Source organism: Sprattus sprattus, assembly GCF_963457725.1.
Source record: "Sprattus sprattus genome assembly, chromosome: 6".
NCBI lineage: Eukaryota > Metazoa > Chordata > Actinopteri > Clupeiformes > Clupeidae > Sprattus > Sprattus sprattus.
In genome coordinates, this window is record NC_137925.1 from 17,227,648 (window position 1) to 17,251,798 (window position 24,151).

The 24,151-nt window shown below is 42.3% G+C and overlaps 4 protein-coding genes across 4 annotated transcripts in view; all 4 read left to right on the forward strand.

Moving 5' to 3' along the window:
* Positions 1–20,862, forward strand: part of LOC308367035 (protocadherin gamma-A3-like) — a gene marked incomplete at both ends in the record, with an annotated part of 261,143 nt that extends 240,281 nt beyond the window's left edge. Inside the window, one exon of the mRNA XM_080840857.1 lies at positions 19,726–20,862. Within this exon, the coding sequence (XP_080696983.1) occupies positions 19,726–20,862 (1,137 nt within the window). The remainder of the gene's footprint in view (positions 1–19,725) is intronic.
* LOC308366520 (protocadherin gamma-A11-like) lies at positions 446–4,655 on the forward strand (the record flags this gene model as incomplete). Its single annotated transcript, XM_080840238.1, has 2 exons — positions 446–2,315; positions 4,174–4,655. 2 exons carry the CDS (start codon positions 446–448, stop codon positions 4,653–4,655), a joined length of 2,352 nt encoding a protein of 783 aa, XP_080696364.1.
* LOC308366521 (protocadherin beta-15-like) lies at positions 6,203–8,611 on the forward strand (the record flags this gene model as incomplete). The annotated part of the gene is made up of 1 exon (XM_080840239.1): positions 6,203–8,611. The coding sequence occupies one exon, from the start codon at positions 6,203–6,205 to the stop codon at positions 8,609–8,611; it is 2,409 nt and encodes an 802-aa protein (XP_080696365.1).
* A 621-nt stretch (positions 20,863–21,483) lies between the features above and the next one.
* LOC308367037 (protocadherin gamma-A11-like) lies at positions 21,484–23,958 on the forward strand (the record flags this gene model as incomplete). The annotated part of the gene is made up of 1 exon (XM_080840861.1): positions 21,484–23,958. The coding sequence occupies one exon, from the start codon at positions 21,484–21,486 to the stop codon at positions 23,956–23,958; it is 2,475 nt and encodes an 824-aa protein (XP_080696987.1).
* Positions 23,959–24,151: the final 193 nt, after the last annotated feature.

A 24,151-nucleotide genomic window follows, 5' to 3' on the forward strand; every position in this document is an offset into this window, starting at 1 on the left:
AGCTGTCACGACGTTTGTGTGTTTTTTGTGTGAAAGAACGACACAGAGATAATGATGTAATCACAAGGGAAATCAGCCGTGCTTACAAGATATATATATATATATTCTAACAACCATTATTTAATTGACTTGAAGTGTATTTTTCCTTTTGAAGCTCAGAGTGTCGCTGTTCACTAATACTAGAGTTGAAGCACATGTTGTGTACGTCAGGCAGCCTACCTACAGCCATCATTAAAAAAACGACGCTTGGCCGCTGCATCAGGGCAGCATAAGACTTCGTGCTTCCGTGGGATTACTTTCAATATACCTGTATTGGACATATTTTACTCTGATTCTCCGTTTGCACCATATCTCTGAGTGGATTATCTTGGCTTGTTTTGCCCAAAAAATGGAGCACAAAGGATTCTCGGCCTCTCGTCTGTTGTATGTATTATCATGCTTGCTGATGGCACAAAGCGCTAGCGGGGATATGAGCTACTCTATTTCGGAGGAGATGAAACCTGGATTTGTTGTTGGAAATCTAGCTAAAGACCTTGGACTTGATGCTAATCAGTTGGTAGCTCGTAAGGTTCGCATTGATACAGAAGACAACAGTAAACCATACTGCGGACTAAATCTGAGAACTGGGGAGTTGATTGTCAAAGAGAGAATCGACCGAGAAGAGCTGTGTTCGGAAACAGCTTCATGTATTCTTAAATTTGAATTAATGCTAGAGAATCCATTACAGCTGCACCGTGTTACAGTTCAGATTCAAGATATTAACGACAACTCGCCCTTTTTCCCCAAGGATGAAAGTAAATTAGAAATACGGGAATCTGCAGCTAAAGGCGCCCGCTTTCGTGTGAATGAAGCGCATGATGCAGATATAGGACAGAATGCGGTTCAAGGCTATGCATTGCAGAACAATGAATATTTTACTCTGGCTGTAAATTCGAATACAGACGGGAGGAGGAATGTTGAACTAGTACTGGATAAGGAACTTGATCGTGAGCAGCAGAATGAGGTTGTGTTAATTCTAACTGCCACTGATGGTGGAATTCCACAGAGATCAGGTACTGTAGCCATACACATAACAGTGTTGGATGCAAATGATAACGCCCCAGAGTTTAGCCAGGGCGTGTACAGAGTTAGTATACCCGAGAATTCCCCTTTAGACACTGTCGTATTAACCGTAAATGCCACCGATAAAGATGAGGGACTCAATGGCAAAGTTTCTTATGAATTTAGTCGTTTGTCAAAGAAAGCAAAAAGTGCATTTTCTCTGAATTCTGATACAGGTGAAATTAAAGTAATTGGGCCAATTGACTTTGAGAAAGACTCGAAGTATGAAATAATTGTGGAAGCTAAAGATGGATATGGCCTCTCCACAGACACGAAAGTAATTATCGACATAACGGATGTTAATGACAACGCTCCCATAATTATTTTAAAATCTCTAAACAATCCCATCCCCGAGAATGCTGCACCAGGGACCGAGGTTGGCATCGTGAACGTGCAGGACAGAGATTCTGAAAATAACAGAAAAGTCCGTTGCAACATTCAACAAGGTGTGCCTTTCAAACTAGTGCCAACAGTTAAAAATTACTATACTCTGGTGACGACAGCCGAACTGGATCGTGAGCTGCAGTCTGAGTACAACATTACCATGACCGTCACTGATGAGGGTTCCCCACCTTTGTCTTCCTCAAAAACTTTACAATTGTCTGTTGCTGACGTCAATGACAATCCACCTGAGTTCGTTCGGAAATTGTATGCTGCCCATATCAAAGAAAACAATAAACCAGGGTCTTCTCTGTGCTCAGTAAGCGCAAGAGATCCGGACTGGAGGCAGAATGGCACTGTGACATATTCTCTTTTACCTGGAGAGATTAATGGCGCTCCGGTTTCCTCTCTTGTAACTCTAAATGGCGACACCGGTACTATTCACGCAGCGAGGGCATTTGATTACGAGCAGTTTAAAAGTTTTAACATTCAAGTAATGGCAAGAGACAACGGCTCGCCTCCACTGAGCACTAACGTATCGGTGAACGTTATAATAACCGACGAGAATGATAATTCGCCTCAGATACTATACCCTTCTCCAGAGGGCAACAACTTCGTGACTGAGATTTTGCCGAAAACTGTTCTTGCAAACTCTCTGGTGTCTAAAGTGATTGCAGTGGATGCGGATTCTGGTCAGAATGCATGGCTGTCTTATCAAATCATCAAGTCTTCCGACTCAGGGCTGTTTACTATAGGTGTCCATTGCGGAGAGATAAGGACGCAGAGAGACATTTCTGAATCTGATGCCATGAAACAAAACCTTATTGTTTCTGTCAAAGACAACGGACAACCAGCTCTTTCTGCAACATGCACTGTGTATTTGTTGATATCGGATAGCTTGGCTGATTTACCTGAATTGAAAGGGATGTCAAACGGCGAGGGCAGCTCCAAACTCACCACTTATTTGATCATTGCGCTTGTGTCCGTCTCTACCTTCTTTCTGACCTTCATCATCATCATCCTGGCAGTGAGGTTTTGCCAAAGGAGGAAGCCCAGAGTGTTGTTTGACGGCGCCTTGGGCATTCCCAGTGCTTATCTGCCCCCAAATTACGCAGACGTAGATGGCGTAGGAACTCTCCGTAGTACCTATAATTATGACGCATACTTGACAACGGGGTCGCGCACCAGTGATTTCAAGTTTGCAAGGTCTTACAATGAAGGAACGCTACTCGCTGATCATACGCTTAGAAAGCACTCGCTCTCGGTGAATGATCATCACGACCTACTTGACAACACTGAACTATCTCAGGTGAGATGTGTTTTATGCCACACTCTTTCAAGATAGATTTGGAAAATGTTAACAGATGTGGCCACTCTTGTACATCTGTGTGTGTGTGTGTGTGTGTGTGTGTGTGTGTGTGTGTGTGTGTGTGTGTGTGTGTGTGTGTGTGTGTCTCTGTGTATGTGTATGTGTATGTGTGTGTGCGTGTGCGTGTGCGTGTGTGTGAGAGAGAGATAGAGATGGAGAGAGAGAACGAAAAGGAGAGAGACAGAGAGAAGCTCATCTTTTTTATATTTGTGCACGGAAATAGTTGTCACCTGTAGGTTGCCATAGACGCATTGAAACATGAGGGGTACAATACTTAATGACACTGTTAGAGTGTCATCTTTTTTGAGGTTTGAAGCTTCATGTGCTGTCTTCATGTGATGATTTTTGTATACTCGGTTCACGTGCTGTCTGATATATGATGAATGTGGATCAGGGTCTGGAAGTGGTTGATGTATTTAATGTCGCATATGCCTTTATAGCCTATTTAACAGTGGTTTCATTCTGAACTGTTTTGGAGTTTCTCTTTTTTTCTTTCTTTTCTTTTAATGCAGTTTCTTTTAAATGTATTTCTGTATTGGCTTTGGAATGATTTGGGGGACTTACCATAGCATTATAGGCCTACAGCTTCTTCACAACGTAAAATATCACTTATAACATCTGCACCATCAGCAAGTTATTTTTGTCTTTGGTATAATAGCCCTTTCGTGTTTTATTTCCAAGTTTTAAAATCACATTAATTGTGGCCAGCTGGCTGGTATATTACGCGCTATTATATTATGCCACGTGCGCATGTATTATTATGACTGGTGGGTTTTTGGCACAGGGGGCGCGTTAGTGCTGTGCGTGCGTTCCGGTACGGAACCGCACGGAGCTGTGAGTGATGATGGCAGGTGGCGCCATTAACTGCATTCTAATTAAGTAGTTCTGGCCTTCGCGCATGCGTGTCTTTGAGCGAACATGTCTTTAGTTGATGCTTGGTGAGCGGTTTGTCATGGCACGGAGCGCACACCAATGGCGCACATGACTTCAGCAAGACGCTGCATGGAACTGTGTATTTATCTCTTGCCTTAGGAAATATAGATGATATATCTTGCATTTTAGATATGCATGTGATGTAGAGAGTTCTGACTTCTGTGTGAACATATATAGCACACACACTTTAACATTTCCTCTATGAACTTACTGTTTACAAATAGATATCAGTTGAAGAAGTAATATAAATATAATGTAATTTTAAAATGACACATGCTAGCCCATTAAGTACTTCTGCCTTGGAACTCCAAGGGTCGCTGTTCACCATCATAAAATAAGATAAGATATTTCTGAATCTGATGCAATGAAACAAACTCTTGTGGTCTCAGTGAAAGATAACGGACAGCCGTCCCACTCTGCGACGTGCACTGTGTATTTACTTATTTCAGATAATTTGGCTGAAGTTCCTGAACTGAAGGACATGTCATCTGACGAGAGTGGTTCCAAGCTCACCACTTATTTAATTATTGCGCTTGTGTCCGTGACCACATTTTTTATCACGTTTATCATTCTTTCTCTAGCAGTGAAGTTTTGTCATAGGAAAAAGCCCAGGATATTATTTGATGGTGGTCTGGCTATCCCCAGCGCGTATCTGCCTCCAAATTACGCAGACGTTGATGTCACAGGAACTTTACGCAGTGCTTACAATTATGACGCATATCTGACGACAGGATCTCGCACTAGCGACTTTAAGTTCGCCAGATCCTACAATGATGGGACTCTGCCGGCAGACATGACTTTGAAAAAGTCTGCATCTGTTGATCATGAAAGCCTGTTTGATTCCATCAATTCGCCACAGGTAATATTTTGATTTAGGTCATCTATAAGCTGGTGGTTCTAAAATGCTGATATTCTGCCAATCTCTTTTCTACTCATTTTCCATTTTCACGTGCTTGTATTATTGTGTTAGCTAAATGGCTTGGCTATTTCAATTGTATTCGGTGTATACTTTATAGCAAAACATTTTGGAATAATATGTGACGACTACTTTTAAAATGAGCTGCAATTACAAGGACTAATATATTTTGTGATGCGAGGTTGGAAAGGCTCCGTCAGGTGTGTGTGTGTGTGTGTGTGTGTGTGTGTGTGTGTGTGTGTGTGTGTGTGTGTGGATGTGTCCACTTACATTTTTCTGAGATTAATTGTAAATGTTGAATTTCCTATGACACAGATACCTGCATTAATGGCTTATGATAGATAGATAGATAGATATATAGATAGATAGATAGACAGATAAATTAAGACGCAGAGATATTTCTGAATCTGATGCCATGGAACAGACTCTAGTTTTTGCTGTGAAGATTGACGGAAACCCTTTTCTCTCTGCAACCTATGTATTTACTTATTTCTGATAACTTGCCTGAAGTTCCTGAACTAAAGGATACTGTATGTCCTTTGACGAAAGCATTTTAAAACTCACATCCTACCTGACAATGGCACTGCACTCGTGTCTGTCTCGACCATTTTCTGGACTTTTATTGTGTTTGCTTCTGCTATAAGATTCTGCCAAAGAAGAAACCGAGAATGTTTTTCGAAGGTGTAAAATTCGTTCGACAAGTTCGTTGGATCTCACCATATACCATGGCGCCATCTGAGCTATGCTTTTACTGTAATTCCTTCTCTTGTAAATAGGATCTTGAAAATATATTTCAACTATTTCAACTCTCATATCAGGCAATGTTGTGGGTCACTGTTACTGTACAGGTGTTCCACTAGGATATAATCTACTGTAGACAGTCATATCAAAAGATGTTGTTTGTTCGTTTAGACTCTGGGTGACGCTCTATAACTTTGCTTAGTGCTTCATCATCCGCTTGTCCTCATGCCCCAGATTTGCCAGCTACACAGAGAGGATAAACGGGGAGGTAGGATGAGTGTGAGGGAAAGGCAGGGGGAAAGAGAGACAGAGAGAGAGGGGTAGTGTGTGTGTGTGTGAGAGAGAGAGCGAGAGAGAGAGAGAGAGAGAGAGAGAGAGAGAGAAAGAGAGGCAGTGTGTGTATGTGTGTGAATATTTGTGTGTGTGTGTGAGAGAGAGAGATAAAGAGAGAGAGAGTGAGCGTTTGTGTGCGCGCGCGGCCGCGTTTTGGCGCCGGAGGCAGTGAGAGTTCGTGCTACATAGGCGCAGAGAGAAATCGAAGTCGACAGTAGCTGGGCAGAGTTTGACTCATTCTGTTCGAGATGCAGAGTGGGGCAGAACTGCAAACGATGAATTCCATGCACGGTTTATAAACAATGCATGGAGGATATAACAAATGCCAATCATTTCTTAATTACTCCGATGTTTGATTCATTTTTGTCAATATGATTCTTGCTCAGAATCATTTAGCCGTCGATGGAAAGCAATGCGCAAAAACAGCAATGGTCCTTTATTTTTTCTTGTTTATTCCGTTTGTCAGTGTGTTCGGTGAAGTCCGTTATTCTATTCCCGAGGAAATGAAGCAAGGTTCAGTCATCGGTAACTTGGCACGGGATTTGGGACTGGACAACGCTGAATTGGTGAGGCGCAAAGCCCGGGTTGTGGCTGAGGGAAGCAGGCAGTACTGTGAGCTGAACGCAGAAACTGGCTCTCTGCTGCTCAGCGAGAGGATGGACCGTGAGGAGCTGTGCGCACAGGCGGCTGCTTGTGTCGTTCAGTTTCAACTGCTACTTGAAAACCCGCTAAAAGTGTACAGTCTTATTTTGGAAGTTCAAGACATCAACGACAACAGCCCCGTATTCGCCAATGGAGAGGTCGAACTAGAACTAGTCGAGTCGACTATTTTGGGAAGACGCTTCCCATTGGAGAGCGCACGGGACCCCGACATGGGAACAAACACGATTAAGCAATACAGGCTCAGCCAAAATGACTATTTCGCTCTAGAAATGAATAAGCAAGTTAATGCCAATGCCTACCCAGAATTGGTTCTTAAAAAAGCACTGGATCGTGAGACCCAATCGGAATATTATTTGACTATCAGCGGGATTGATGGAGGAAATCCTCCCCGATCTGGAACTGCTTCGATTCACATACACGTGCTGGATGCAAACGACAATGTTCCAGTTTTTAGTCAGAGAGTTTACAAAGTGTCTATTGCAGAAAATTCACCCTCCGGCACATTAGTGACGAAAATAAATGCTACAGATTTAGATGAGGGTATTTATGGAGAAGTAACGTATTCGTTCAGTCACGTGTCAGACAAAACTCGAGGAGTTGTTGAAATTGACTCTGTCACGGGCGAGGTAAGGGTTATCGGATTAATGGATTACGAAGACGTGAATGTGCACGAGTTGGACGTCCAGGCTAAAGACGGTGGTGGGCAATCCTCTCATTGCAAGCTCATTATTGATGTTATTGATTTGAATGACAATTCGCCTGTGATATCTGTAAAATCAGCCTCTTCTTCTGTGTCTGAAGATTCCTTACCGGGAACTATGGTTGCATTGTTGAACGTGTATGACCAGGACACTGGTACCAGTGGTCGTGTCACTTGCGACATTACAGACAATGTTCCGTTTAGACTGGTATCGGAGGTGAAAAATTATTTCATGCTGGTGACAGACGACATTTTAGACAGAGAAACTCACGCAGCCTTTAATATTACAATTACTGCAGTGGATTCTGGATCCCCCCCTCTATTCAGCAGTAAAGTGATACCTATAACAGTCTCTGATGTTAATGACAACACACCTCTTTTTTCCCAAACTTTGTATACTGTGGATATCCCTGAAAATAGACCTCAAGGCACACCTGTTATCAGAGTCACAGCTCAAGACAAAGATTCAGGTTCAAATGCTAAAATACATTACTCGCTGAGGCTGGAAGCAGATCCGGTGACCGCTTCTCTTCTCTCAATCAACTCAGAGACGGGGGACATTTTCACTTCCCGTCCCTTTGATTATGAAACTTCCAGTCACTTCCAGATAATCGTCAGTGCACGAGATGAGGGGAACCCACCTCTCACTAGCACATGCACTGTGAGGGTTTTTGTCAGTGATCAAAACGACAACGGCCCCATGATTCTGTATCCTGTCCAGTCCAGCTTCGTAGCAGAGGATAGAGTACCACTATCGGCACCCAAAGGTTACCTGGTCACAAAGGTCATCGCCGTCGACGCAGATGCAGGCCACAACGCCTGGCTCTCCTATCGGATCATCAAGGCCACTCAGCCCAACCTGTTTTCAGTCGGAGTTCACTGCGGAGAAATAAGGACCCTCAGACCCTTTTATGATGATGACGAAGTCAAACAGACCCTAGAGGTTTTGGTGGAGGACAACGGCCCAGAGTCTCTGTCCGCCACCGCCACCGTGAGCATCGCCATCGGTGAAGGCCTACCCACAGTGGACGAGCTAACGGACTTCGGCCAGGATGAGTCAGCACCGAACGACGACTTGATTTTCTACTTAATCATCGCCCTCGCCTCTGTCTCCGGCCTGTTTCTCGTCCTCGTCAGTTCCGTGATCTACGTCAAGCTGTGCCGGCGCAGCCTCTACCGGGGCGCCTCCTCAAACCTGCCCGTCTTCCCTCCCACCTACGGCCCACCTCACTACTCGGACGTCAGCCGCTGGGGCACGCTGGACAACGACTCCCGCTACAACTCCTTCCTGACCACGGGCTCATGGCGTGGCGACTTTAGGTTCAACTCGGGAGGGGTCATGGATTATGACACCATGACGAAGAGGAGCTTGCCCCCCCTGAAAAATGAGTCTCTGGTGCGCTTGACCACCGGGAACGCAGCCAGTCTCAAGGCCAACCCCAGAGGCCGGCTCTCAGTGCCACGCAAGATCTAGTACTAGCACTGTGACCAAAACACCTCTGCAACACACCAGGATGCTGATCAGTGGTAATAGGTGATATAAATGATACATCACTCTTGTAGGGTAGGCCCCAGTCAAGCTGAAATGGATTAAAGGGAACAGTACCACCTGTCCTGGTATAGGACAAAGTCACTAGACAGGACTGACAGTGCACAGGGCTTCATCTGTCTGAGAGCTGTTCAGGCCCTGGTCACAGTTGTGGCTGACCAAAAGGCTGTTGAATATATTTTCTTACACTGTGGGTTATTTCAAAGGGATGTGGCTGGATTTTGTATGGAATATTGTAAATGTACACCACACTTCATGGTTTCAGCTACTACACACATACAGACATGTTCTTTGGTTTGTTCACTCTTGCACCCAATACTACTTTTATGTATTTTCGTAGTCAGTGCATGGGCTGTGTTTTCTTTCAAATCATGTACTGACCGTGTTCTATCTGTTTTAAGCTTACTTGTAATATTCTGAGTTAAGTAAGTGAATGTTACATTTTAGCAGAAGCATTTGTATGGCTTCATTACTGCTTTTGTTCTGCCTTCTGTTCAACGTTCTTTGAGTTGGAATGATGTAAAGGCCAGTTTCTCTCGCTGGATTTGAGAGTGTAAATAAGATCTGCCCTGGTTGTTATCGCTGCCTCGTGCCTCCTCTGTGTGGGATTAACTGTGGTGTTTTCAAGGCATGTGCCCTCCCTTCATTCTCTCTCTCTCTCTCTCTCTCTCTGTCTATTTATCTCTGTCTCTCTGTCTGGCTCTCTCTCTTTGGCTCTCTCTCTGTCTCTCTCTCTTTCTGGCTCTCTCCCTCTCTCTCTCTCTCTGGCTCTCTCTCTCTGGCTCTATCTCTGTCTCTGTCTCTCTCTCTCTCTCTCTCTCTCTCTCTCTCTCTGGGTGTGTTTTTTCATAGCAGTGCTGATGGGTGCTTAACACCGCCAACATCTGCGCTCCTTCTCTTCGCCAACACGAGGCACAAGGGGGGGATTAGACAGAGAAATGCTCAGTCTGTGATTATCACACACACACACACACACACACACACACACACACACACACACACACACACACACACATGTCTTATATGTAAATTAAAGACAAGCATATATGGTTATGTATCGATTTGCTGTTGTTTTGCACATAATCTGTCTCTATATCTTCAACTCCAAGTGTTCTTTCTCTTGATTAATATTTAGTCAGCAGGATGCTCAGTGTCACTTATGCACCCGTGAAGACTCCATTATGTCAAGCCTCTTATTTATGCTGCCATATATCAACTTGCTGTTGTCGTGCTCTTAATCTATCATTGTATCAAAGACTTTAACTGTCCTTCTCTTAGTTGATGGTTTTGTTTGTACATCTTAAAGTTTTTTCAGTGAACAAGAAAGATTAGATTGGTTAAGGTTGTTTTTGTTCCTCCTTCTCCTACTCATGATGCCTGTCGAAAACACTTCATCAGAGTTACTCTGGTCACTCGCTCCACGTTGTTTCTCTCTGTTGAAATAAAAGCTCTTTGTAATGTAATTGGTTTTGGTCATTTCTGTTTCACTTGACCTCAGCAGATATGTGACATGTGTTTGGCTTTTTCATGGCTGCAAGTGTAGAGAGGACAACAGTCCCTCTAGCCCCCTAGTTTCTCTCACTTCGCTGGAGCCAACTAAAAATATCACTTGAAGCGGTGAAATTGCTCGGAAAGCATGCTGATTTGTCCTCAGTGCTCACTAGCTCTGGTAAACACGCAGACATATTGAAGCTTATCATGGAAGCACAGTGTAATCCTATAACACTCACCTCTACATCCATGCTGTGATCATTACATTTTGTAACATTATATACTGGCTTTCATAGACATGAATACGGGCTACGGGTTGGAAACATACATTCTCTTCGGTTCATCTCCTCAGGGTAGATATGGAGAAAAAGCCCTCCAAAAACAATGAGTGAACTTAAGATTCTCTTTGAAAAATAAACATGTGAATGACTTGAGTAGTTCTGAACAACCGATGTAAGCTCTTGTATAATAGCGTACTGGAAATCCATCTCTCCACCAAATAGACAGTGGCACTGCACTTCTTTTGCAAAACAGGGCTGAGTCATATGAGGACAGCACCTGACCTATTTAAGGTTAAGAAGTGAAGAGTGATTTTGAAGTGGGGCTTTGCACTCATGTATTCACTCGCTGACATGTTCCCCTTTAATCTCCCTCTGTGGGCCACTGTTTTGAGGGTTTGGATGTTCAACGCTTGAATTATTACAAAGCCGGCACTATCTTATGTGTTTAGTTTAAGCCATTGGCAACTGACACTGGCTGCTTTTTCATGTGGTATGCACATAGGAACATTAATGCTTGTATTATGGCAAACAGACATAAACACACTTAAATCCACACCTTTTACATGCAATATACTGTAAGTCTATCAAAATAATTCATGAAGGTTAAATTCAATTATGTTTTTTAAAGGCACACCTTTGGTACGTCGCTTTGGATAAAAGCATCTGCTAAAATACTAAATGTACTGTAAATGTAACATTATTAGCCTCATAGAAAATAGGCCACATTGTTTTCCATGCATAAACATCAACACAATCTTGTAGGGAAAAGACTAATGTTACTGAAATCAGTTTATTGAATGCAAATCCAAGTGTGGCTCTGTGATTAATGAAAACCTCATCAGTCAGTGATGTGTCCGCCGTCATCATCATCGCATCTGGCAGGCAGGTAAGAGGAGCCCCACAGCTGTGACCTGCTTTGCACTTGACCTCCATCATTTGGGATAAGGCCTCTTTTTTTGAGAGGGCATTGTGTGCTGTGTGTTATGTGAAAGCGAGGGCCGAGGCATTCTTCAGTCCTCACACTTATCATGGCCTCCTTCACTATGGCACCTACACTATTGCAGTTGAATCTTTCATAACCTAAAATCTATGCATATCTTAACAGACATCAGCTACTGTGTGCTTTTGAGACACAGAGATGCACGTTTGTGACTGTGATGTGTGTGTGTGTGTGCACCTCTGTCCCTGCAGAGGAGGATGCTGACTGGAGTCGAGTGACTGTATCAGTATACTAATGTAATGATAACAATAGGGATGTCTCTATTCATCCATGTATGTGTGTTCTTTTGTAGTCTGTTAAGCACATTTACCTCACCATTTGTGCATTGCTTTCATCCTCTTATCTGATTTGCACAGTTAGCAATCCTCTGCCTCTGCGGAGCAGCCATGCTCATATTTCTTGCAGAAACGCACCTCTAGTTGCATTGTGACATTACTGGGAAATGCTAAACAGTTCATGTTCTATGCATGCACAGCATAGTCACAGTGCTGTGCAGTAGATAACTGCTTTGTTGGTGTGCTTGAGTCACAGTGATTTTCTGTATCCAGGCCAGCCACTGTATGCTAATTCCCATGTTAACCCATGTGTGGTTAAGTAATGGCTGTAGGCAGGCCTACTTTTGGTCGGAAGAGCTGTCATGATGAGGAAAAAATAGCAGTATGAGCACAGATTCACGCAACTATCACAGCTGCTGCTTTGTGTATTGTTATTGTGTGTAGTATGGTTGCGTATTGTAGGACGAGTGGGAATGTTCATGTCCTTGCATTTACATGTGTAAATAAATATTCTGATGTTTTAAAAAATAACACGGTACAACTCTGCAGTCCTCTACATGAAAACAAAAAACCCTCCCCCATGTTACTGTTTGTTTTTCGGCAACATATGATGCTGTGTCATCTCATCTGATGTGTCAGGGCACAGTGATGACACATGCCATTATGATGTCATGGAAGCTTTATTATTAGAATCAAATGTCTCCATGGTTTCACTAATGTTGTTTTTTCTTCCTTCTCTTTCCCTTCAATCTGGCCTTGGATGGTCCTCTACATTCCCCTTTTAATGGATAAAGGTAAGGCACATTTTATTATCTATGATGTTATCTCTCAATGTGTTTTACTCTATCTACCCATCCATGCATCTATTCATCCACCTCAAAGTCATATATTACATGTACTATATCATACAAAGTCATACATTACAATACATTACATACATACAGTATACATTAGTTAAGCAATATGACACTTGTGTTAATGGGGCTGGTAAAGGATATTCCCACGGCTCTGATTATTACCTTTAGCACTCAGCCCCTGGCCTTGTGTCTATGGCCTAATCACAGCCATGGGGATATCCTTTACCAAGCCCATTAACACGGGTGTTGTATTGTTTTCATACAACAGTTCAAATACTGACTAATTGACTTTGAAGACACCAGCTTGTGTTTTCTGTCGTTTATTTAGATTTTGTCTATTCATTCCCCCAAAAGTAGTTCAGACCAAAGTTTTCGGTGTCAAGAATGACCAAGTGTCATCTGTCACCTGTCTTTACATTACAATTCTCCAACTCAATTTGCTCCCTTTCTTCACTGGAAAACTGTTGTCCAATCAGGAATGAATACATTGTTAACACCATTTAGCCTATACCTAGCTGCATACACAAGCATTTTATAAAAACATGACCAAATGATATGTAAATGCTTTACTGACTTCAAAGTAAGGGCAGTAGAGCTGCACTGACTTATACCAGATGCTGGCCTTGTTACCATGTGATACTCCATCTTGTGGTGATATGTGAAACAGACACAGAGCATGAGAGGCAGAAACAGAGCATGAGTCAGTGACACATGCCCTCTCTCTCTCTCTCTCTCTCTCTCTCTCTCTCTCTCTCTCTCTTTCTGTGTGCGCGTGTGTGTCCTGCCTTTGCAGTAGTCACAGGGGGTAATGGATCAGTACTGTGCATGCACATCGGTGCCAGTGTCGAACAAGCTTACTTTCAGCTGCATTAAAATGCACTAGGCCACCTAGTTGTGCAGAGAGGTTACTGAATAATGTAGACATCACACTGGATGGATGAGCTTGAGGCTCCTCACATGCAAATGCCCCCCACCCCTCTATGTTTTACACTGCAGCAGAAAAGGTTGCAAGAGCACCAATATCGTTATATGCTTTCATTCTGGATAAATGTGAAATGTGGTATGAGAGAGAGATCTTAATTGGACTGTAAGGGAATATGAAATGTGAGACGCTTGTGATGAATAATAAAGCTCAACTCAAAGCATTTTCTTCTGATATCAAATTTGGGTCAGTGTTCTTATGAGATGGCATACTAAAATTACATTTGCAACCTAATCCCATGGAGTGCGCATGTGTGAGTGAGTGAGAGAGAGAGAGAGAGGGCGAAAGAGAGAGAGAAAGAGAGAGGGAGAGAGACAGAGGGAGAGAGAGGGAGTATAAGAGAGAGCGGGAGAGAGGGAGAGAGAGAGGGGGGGAGTATGAGAGCAATAAGATACTGTATAGGGAATGGGGCATAGGTGTGGTGAGTCAGGGGTATATAAAGAGAAGAGTGTGTGTGCATGTGTGTCTGTGTTTTAATGTTCACATTTTTGAAAGTGTACTTGTGTTGTTGTAGTTTGGTCTAAACATAACACTTGTGTAAGTGCCTTTGAGTGCATTACCATTACCACATGAAACGTGTTTAACTATTTATTTGTGGAAAAGGGGCGTTTATTTTTGTACACAAAAAAAAAGAAGTTGTTTGGTCACATGACCAAACAATGTTAGTGCTTCCCTGTTCTGTAGACGGGTAACCAGGCCACCACCTGAGGGCAGTCAAAGTCATTGAAGTATTATTCAGTATTTAGGCAAAATACAGGGTTACATAGCACTAGGATACTGGACTATATTTTCAGCTTTAGATAATATTTTTAAGTAAAAATGCATTAATTATACTTGGATTTGTAATTTCAGACATATTGGAGCCTCATCAAATATTGTATATGTGTACTAGTTTACAAATAATCCTTGAAAAATGGTCCAGATAATATGGTACGCTAATTTTATTTTGTATTTTTTTTGTATTATTGTTCACTACAGCTTGGACATGTTGTTTGTATCCTTATAAGAGGCCTGCGTAATTTTTGTACAGGAGAGGTTACAGAGAAAAGCACAGTGTTAACTCTTCCACCACAGACGAGTGAGGATGAGCTCGTCGTCAGAGATCAGAATGACAGTGATGTGTGTAGCAGATGGAGACAGCAGTCACCCAGTCTGGCTCTTTGGCTGCAGCTTTCTCACCTCAGAGACCTGGGTCTGAGGCTGGGTGGGCTGAGTGCTCTTTCCCTTCACAACATATGTTCTATGAAGTGGGATGGCTTGCTGTGGGTCTGTCAGAGGCATGCCCAGTGCGTAGTCGGAATAATCCGTACCAGGACACCCGAGGATATGTTGACCCTTGTGTGTGGGACCCAGATATGGATGAAGCACTAGTGTATGGGGCTCCCTTGGATGGGAAAAGTATGGTAGGGGGATGTGTGATGGACGCCTGTGTGTGCCTGTGAAGGGCGTGGGCGCTCTTTGCAAAGGGGAGGGCAGTGTGACCATGTTGTGTCACCACGGTTGAGTATGCGTTCTGACTGCCAGTTTCACTCCTAAAACTAATAACATTTATTATAATATCAATACTGATTGCAGACAGGACTTTTGTATATACATTGCCATATACGTAGCTGTTTTAACTGTGTTTTCTGCTTTGCAGAATTTTTTCATTTATTTGTGATATCTTTGTAGAACAAGTGCTAGAAAAATATGTAGATAACACAGACTACCAAATGCATTATTGTCATGCGTGTTGTTGTTGTAGTCGTTGTTCAAAAGTAGTCGGCGTATAACATCTGTCTGGAGGTGAGTTTAGTTCTTGATGTGACAAAATAAATATATGACAAAAATAAATGTGACAAACTATAAATACAGTCACAGATCCCTGTAAGAATAGAGTAATCTTCAGCAGCATAAAGGCTTATTACTTACTGACAGATCTAAGAGGTGCCTGCAGAGCAGAAGCCAGTTTGAATGGTGCCATTTCACAGACTGGCTCACAGCGGTGCTGTTACCCAAGAAGTCACTGTACTGTATTACTGAACAAAACGTGAAGAAAACATAACATCACATGAAAAGGCAATAAATGTTACTGTAAGACAACATTATATCTGTCACTTTCTTGATTTTTTGTAAGCATAGAATTGCACTTAATGAAGTCTGCATTCTGTATTCAGAGTTCCGGGTTTCCTCGATCGCTGTCCATTTTCATTGTGGTGCTGAAAATGAATGATACCAGGGATCCATATGTTTAGTTAAGATGTTATACGCCGACTACTTTTGAACAACGACAACAACAACAACAACAACAACAACAAGCACGACAATAATGCATTTGGTTGTCTGTGTTATCTACATATTTTTCTAGCACTTGTTCTAGGGTTAAGAGATAATTTAGAGATATTCTAGTTTTAGACTCTAAGGGCCGCTGTTGATCAGTCAAACGTTTGTGGTCCACCGTTAAGTCTTGCCCCTCCTTGCCCGCTACACCCTGACACAGAAAAAAGCCAATCCTATACGCTTTAGACAGTGCTGTTAAAGGACATACAATACGCTCGCAGGTTTTTTTCTCGGTGAATCGTCTACCATTCTGTGGATATACCAGCGTGTTCAATGAAACATGGGATTACAGCTTTAGTCAGACATCTGTGGATATATTCTGGTGGAAATATGAATTACAAAAGGGATCCTCAAAGAAAATGCAGTGGTGTATATGCGCCATACAGGATAGAATGGCAAGTACTAATTATCCTTGCGTGCCTTGGAAATGTTGCTGTCGGACAAATTCGTTATTCGATTCCAGAAGAAATGAAGAAAGGATCACTGATAGGTAATGTAGCACAGGATCTTGGACTTGATATGAAAAGGCTTCGGGTTGGTCGAGCTCGTATTGTTACCGGGGAAAACGTCCAGTACACCGATCTTAATGCAGACAAAGGAGTTCTAGTTGTGAGTGAGAGAATAGACAGGGAACAGCTATGTGGCGACGTTACCCCTTGCAGCTTCAGTTTCGAGGTCATTTTAGAGAATCCAATGGAACTGCATCAAATTACTGTCGAAATTTTGGACATAAATGACAATGCGCCAGTTTTCCGTAAAAATGCGATGACTTTTGAGATTAGCGAATCAGCCACACTAGGCTCAAGTTTTGTGTTGGAGAGTGCAGACGACCCTGATGTCGGACTCAATGCTCTTCAAAATTATGTTTTAACGCCAAATGATAATTTCATCTTGAAGCAGCATTCAAATCCCGATGGCAGTAAATACGTCGAAATGATTCTTCAGAAAGCATTAGACAGAGAAAAGTATCCTCGGCTGTCTTTAAAGCTGATTGCTGTAGATGGAGGAGATCCACAGAGGTCTGGCACGGCGAGCATCGATGTGACTGTTCTAGATGCGAATGACAATGCTCCTGTTTTTAACCAGACTACATACAGGGCTAGTGTGAAGGAAAACGCAACTAAAGGCACTTACATTGTAACTGTTAATGCAACCGATGCCGATAGTGGTTCGCATGGGTATATATCATATTCGTTTTCCAATTTGAAAGAACATTTATTAAATATGTTTAGCATTGATAGTACCTCTGGTGTAATATCTGTAGCCGGGAATATTGATTTTGAAAAGGATAAGAGATATGAGATTAGGGTTCAAGCAAAGGATCAGGGTGGATTGACCGGGACTAGTAAAGTTATAATTAGTGTGCTTGCCCGAAGGGAAGCACAGTATTGTTATCGTCAAGTTTTCTTTATTTATTTATTTATTTATTCTCCCCGTTTTTCTTGCAGCTAACTCCTCCTCGCCCGTTTGAGCTAGAGACGCCATTCAAACACCAAAATGTCCGGCCCGATCCGGTGCAGGTTGCTATGACTTTTCGTGGCGATACTCTTTGCCACTCCTTTTTTATCCCTCTTTTTCATCCCCTTTTTCTCTCATTGACTAACATGGGGAAGGTTGAGCCATTGTGACGTCACGCACTCTAGCCAACTGACATTAGATCAGTTGACATAGGAGAAGCTCTCTTAAATGCCAGAAGTGGTTAGATAGAGAGTGCAAAATATTAAAACGAATGTAGTGGCAACAGTTTCAGGTACAGTTTATACACCCGCTCTAACAGTGTTAACCAGTATGTGAGTAACGTGGGTTTTATTAAGGCATAGCGTGTGTAATGTGTAGCTATTTCATTCCGTTTGTTAACCTTTCCGGCTGTCTGTATACCAGCAGCAGAGCGGAGCATTTCACTCCCCTGCAATCTCGGAATGAAATAGCTACACAATACACACGCTATGCTTTAATAAAATTCACGTTTTACGAGACACCAACAGAGGCACAACCGACAAGTCTTACCATTGAAGATCTTTGACGTTCGGTCTGAAACTTCATCCAGCCATCCAGGTTAATCCAAGTTGTTATGGAGAACGACAGTTGCATCAATCATATTTCATTAAAACTTCACACTTCTTACATTGGACATATCCACCAGCCTAATTAGAATCTGCATTGTCTACTGAGCAGACAATTCTCCATACAGTAGATTTCCCTTCGTTTAGTATCATTTTAAACTTTCCAGATGACTGTATCGCTCGTCAAGTGATACGTGTCCAGAAACAAGGCTCCTTTGACTGGATAGCCAGAGCTAGCATAACTGCCATTGAAATCCAATGGTAATGCTACCTAGCTAGGTATGCTAATTGTCGGTATCCATCGTTAACTCGTTAATCGTTAACCATCATGTCACTGGCTTTAATTTAAGAATGGCATGTTAGTAGTACATTTAGTAGTACATTTAATATCAGTACACTTGATTCATTACTGCTGATGTGTTACTTATATATGTTACTTATTAGCAGCTAGCTACCTAGCTAGCCACTGTGTTCCGATGTGTTTTCAGTTAGCATTAGCGGCAAGCTAGCTGCTGTAATAGTCGAGTTGAGCTTCAGTTAAGACGCTGCGTACCGTACTTCATCATCACATTCGATTATTTATTACAAACAAATTCAAATTCAGCTGTAGGCATGAGATCTGTATCTTGGAGACTAATTGCATCCACAATGTAAGTACTGCAAGCTAGACTACTATGCAGTTGACACAACACAGGAGGTCCCTGGGCCTGAGAAGGGAAGGGAATGAGTTTAATGTGGCTATAATATGGAATTTTAAATGTGCCTAAAACTAGACTAAATTGTAATGAGTTTTCGAAAACTAGACTGAAACTAAGAAGGATAACTATGACTAAATGTGACTAAAACTAATATGCATTTTTGTCTTAAGACTGAATCTAAAAATAGCTGCCAAAATGAACACTGAGATAGGGGACCCCTTAATCTGCAATTCATGGTTGCTAGCTCTAATCAGATGTACTACCTAGGCTTATAAGAGAAGACTAACTTTGTATGGCAACGAACACCAATAACTAGAACTAATTTGACAGACTATAAACCAATGTGATACACGTGCTCTCTATCTATACAGTAAAAGTGTTGCTTACGTTTGATACTACACCTACAGACTAACTCTAACTGCATTAAGTCTAACATATAGGCCTATCTTACAATAAACTTTAAGTAAAGCTGGCTATGTAACCGCATTCATTCCAATATTGTTGCAGAGATGTTTCCTTTTACCAAGATAGCAATTTCAACAATTCACTTAGCTCAGTAAGTCAGTATAACGAAACTCTGAGATACCCTCATATGTCTAAACGTCAGTGGAGCCAAAATATAATGGTTGAGCTTGGTTGCTTGCTAAAATATATTGGAAGAAGGCCCCACTACACTGATTGAGTAGATGTAAATACATGTTAATTCATAGGCACTTGTTCTCTCTGTCACAGAGCAAGCACACTCTCGCAGTTCGTTCACGAAACGCATTCTAGTTGAAGTTGTGGATGTCAATGATAATGTGCCTCTTATAAACGTCATGTCATTCTCGAGTCCTGTATCCGAAGATTCGCCACCAGGCACCACTATTGCTATTATCAACGTCAAAGATTCAGACTCCGGAAAAAATGGTCTGGTGACTTGCTCCATCGACAAAAGTTTACCTTTCAGGATAGAATCATCCCTTGCAAACTATTATACGTTGATAACAGAATCTGCCTTTGATCGAGAATTAACATCCGAATATAACATAACGATAACAGCCACCGACTCTGGTTCGCCCCCTCTCTCAAGCGTTACTAATTTGTGGCTGAAAGTGTCTGATGTCAATGACAACGCTCCCGTTTTTGACCGAGCTACCTACTCTGCATATGTCGCCGAAAATAACTCACCGGGCACATCAATATTCAGAGTCAAAGCCATGGACCCAGACTCTGGTCAGAATGCTAGGATATCATATTTCTTAACGGAGACGAGGGTAGGAGAGGCTTTGGCATCTTCATATATCTCCATAGGCACGGGCACTGGCGTTATTACCACTTTGCGCTCTTTTGATTATGAACAAATCAAACAGTTGTCATTTACTGTAAGTGCACAAGATGGTGGCTCCCCTCCATTAAGCAGTAATGCAACGGTGAATATTCACGTCCAAGATCAGAATGACAACGCACCTCAGATTCTCTACCCATTACAGACCAGTGGCTCTATTTTGGCTGAAATTGTGCCTCGCTCAGCAGATGTGGGATATCTTGTCACCAAAGTGGTGGCAGTTGATGTGGACTCTGGACAGAATGCGTGGCTTACATATAAATTTCAGAAAGCGACAGACAGGGCATTGTTTGAAGTTGGCACACAGAATGGAGAAATAAAAACTATTCGACAGATAACGGATAAAGATGCTGTGAAACAAAAACTCACTGTTGTAGTGGAGGACAATGGACAGCCCTCTCGCTCAGCTACAGTCAATCTTAATGTGGCAGTGGCAGATAGTTTTCCAGAGGTTCTTTCCGAGTTTACAGACTTGACACCTGACAAGGAATACAACGACAATTTGACATTTTTTCTCGTCCTGGCTTTGGCTGTAGTTTCATTTCTCTTTGTAACATCACTCGTTGTCATCATATCCGTAAAGATTTACCGGTGGAGGCAATCTAACACTTACTATCAGTCAAATCTTCCGGTTATTCCGTATTATCCACCGCATTTTCCAGACAATGGTGGCGCAGGAACTCTTCACCGAGTATACAATTACGATATGTACAAGACAACAGACTCCAGAAAAAGTGATTACAAATTCACTGGACCATGTGGTCAAAACGTTCTTATTGTGGATCCAAGTGCGTCCGGAACGATAAGGCGTGTGGACAGCGAAAAGAACATTCTGGATGAGCCCGACTCGCCCCTGGAGGTACGTAGATATCTAATGACTTAATACACAACGATCACATGTATCTCATTTCATACCTAAAATGAACCTTCAGTCACTCGTTGCTCTGAAATTGCCATTTGATACAAACAGGTGTTCATACTAATGCACACACCGAAGTGAAGTCACAGAACCGTTACTTGTTGCATTACCTAGCATCCTTAGTTTTAAGTTTCCTGTAATCAATATACGTCTGATTAAATGACTGTTGACATATAGGATGTAACGTGCATTGTTCAGTTTTATTTTAAATACCATGACCACGTTGTAGTTGTTCAGAAGGAGCCTGCATGGTTTTGTAGTGTAATTCGGAGACTGAAGGTTGCAGCTTTCTTTTTACTTCGTATAAACTGCTGCTCGTGAGTTTGGACTCTGAGTGACGCTGTTGATCAGCAGAAATATTTCTCTGTCGTTCAAGGCCCCTCCCTGGCTTCATACATAGAGACGACGCTCTCTCTCCCTGCGCTTTAGACTGAAATAAATGTTCACGGCACTCAGCGAAACGCTTCCAAACCTTTCTATTTAAACTGATTGAGGACTATTTTTTTATATATCACACTGAATTCCTTCTAAACCTCGTAATTAAGGGGCTGCAGCTGAATTTACTGGACTTCATTTCTCAGGATTATGGCTACAGACTCTGTATTTTGGGAGTATGGCGCAAAGCGGTTTTGTCATGCTCTTCGTTGGCAAGTACTTTTTCTCACATGTCTTTTCCTGCATGTATCTGGGCAAATCCGATATTCTATTCCAGAGGAAATGAAGAAAGGCTCGCTGATAGGTAACGTTGCGCAGGACCTGGGGCTCGATTTGCAAAGGCTCCGTGCGGGAAGAGCTCGTATCGTTACCGGAGACAGCATTCAGTACGCAGAGCTTAAACCAGACAAAGGGTTACTCGTGATCAGCGAGAGAATAGACCGTGAGCAGTTGTGTGGCGATGTTACACCGTGTAGCTTCAGTTTTGAGATTATTCTAGAGAATCCGATGGAATTGCATCCTATCACTGTAGAAATTTTAGATGAAAACGATAACGCACCAACGTTTCAAAATAAAGACTTGGTATTTGAAATCAGTGAATCGGCAACGCAGGGCTCACGCTTTGTGTTAGAGAGTGCCTATGATCCTGACGTTGGAGTCAATGCTTTACAGAATTATATCCTAACACCTAATGATAACTTTATTTTAAAGCAACATTCGAATCCCGATGGTAGTAAATATGCAGAGATGGTCCTTCAAAAATCCTTAGATAGAGAAGATCATCCTCGTCTCTCCCTGAAGCTTATTGCTGTAGATGGTGGAAATCCCCAGAGGTCTGGTACGGTAAATATAGATGTGACCATACTGGATGCAAATGATAACGCACCTGTTTTTAACCAGACAGTCTACAGGGCCTCCGTTCTAGAAAATGCGCCAAAGGGCACATATATTACCACTGTTAATGCCACCGATAAGGATAGTGATTCAAATGGTATCGTTAACTATTATTTTTCCAAGCTAAAAAGTAACATAGAAGATATATTTAATATTGATAAAGACAGCGGCCGCATATCTGTGGTGGGCCCAGTAGACCATGAAAGAGACACCAAGTATGAAATAAGAATTGAAGCCAAAGACCAAGGTGGCCTAACTGATTCTAGTAAAGTGATAATTGAGGTAGCTGATGTCAATGACAACGCCCCAGTAATAAATGTCATGTCGTTTTCGAGCACAGTGTTGGAAAATTCACCTCCAGATACAACTGTTGGTATTATTAATGTTAAAGACTTGGACTCGAGTGATAATGGAAAAGTGAGCTGTGCGCTCGAAGAAAACCTCCCCTTTAAGATAAAATCAACTGTACGAAATTACTATACGCTCGTAACTGATGCAGTTTTAGATCGCGAAAAGATGTCCCATTATAACATCACAGTTATTGCTACTGACGCAGGTAAACCACTGCTGTCAAGTAAAAAGACATTTAGTCTGAAAGTTACAGATGTTAATGACAATTCACCAGCTTTTCCAGAAAGCTTTTATACTTCGTATGTACCAGAGAACAACGGCCCTGGGCTTTCCATCTTTACCGCTAAAGCATACGACGCGGATGAAAATCAAAACGCTAGAATTTCATACATTCTTGAAGAAACTGATATGAATGGGACCCCAGCATCATCTTATGTTTCCATAAACGCGGAGACTGGTGTGGTTCGTGCTGTGCGCTCGTTTGATTACGAACAAATTAAACAATTTAAAGTGACTATTAAAGCACAAGATGGAGGCTCTCCCCCACTGAGCAGTAACATGACAGTTAATATTTTAATTCAGGACCTGAACGATAACGCACCCCAGATTCTGTATCCAGTAAAGACTAGTGGTTCTCTGGTTGCTGAAATGGTTCCTCGTTCAGCAGATATGGGCTATCTCGTTACTAAAGTGGTTGCTGTTGATGTGGACTCGGGACAAAATGCTTGGCTGTCATACAGACTGCAGAAAGATTCGGACAGACCTCTATTTGAAGTTGGCGCACAGAATGGAGAAATACGAAGCATGCGCCAAGTCACTGAGAAAGATGCAGTGAAACAGAAACTTATCGTTATAGTGGAGGACAACGGCCAGCCTTCTCGTTCAGCTACGGTCAGTGTTAATGTGGTGGTGGCTGACAATTTCCCTGATGTGCTGTCGGAGTTCACTGACTTAACGCACGATAAAGATTACAACGACAACCTGACTTTCTACTTAGTCTTGGCCTTGGCTGTAGTGTCTTTCCTTTTTGTAACATCTTTGGTGGTTATTATATCAGTAAAAGTATACCGATGGAGGCAATCTCGGGTGTACTTCAAGTCTCATAATCTTCCCGTGATTCCATATTATCCTCCGCGTTATGCAGACGCTGGGGGTACGGGAACTCTTCAGCACGTGTACAATTACGAGGTTTACAACACGACTGATTCTAGAAGGAGCGACTGTCAGACCGCCAGACCTGGTGCTCAAAGCGTGCTGGTAATGGATCCCTTTTCTGTGGGTACTATGCAGTGTGTCCAAAGTGAGAAAAACATCCTCGACGAGCCAGATTCGCCTGTGGAGGTGAGTAGGTTGAGTTTATTTTGTATCCTTATGATTTAACTTTGGCAGTTCTTCTGATATGACATTTTGTTTTAGGCACGTTTTATGTTCCACTGACACTGATTCTAACGCAGAGTGACGTTTTTAAATGAGATGCCGCTATATTACCACTGTCAATTTAACTGCAATAAGTGGGTGGAGTATTTCAGCACCATTGGTATGGACAGCGACAAACTCTGTGTCGTGGCCGAAT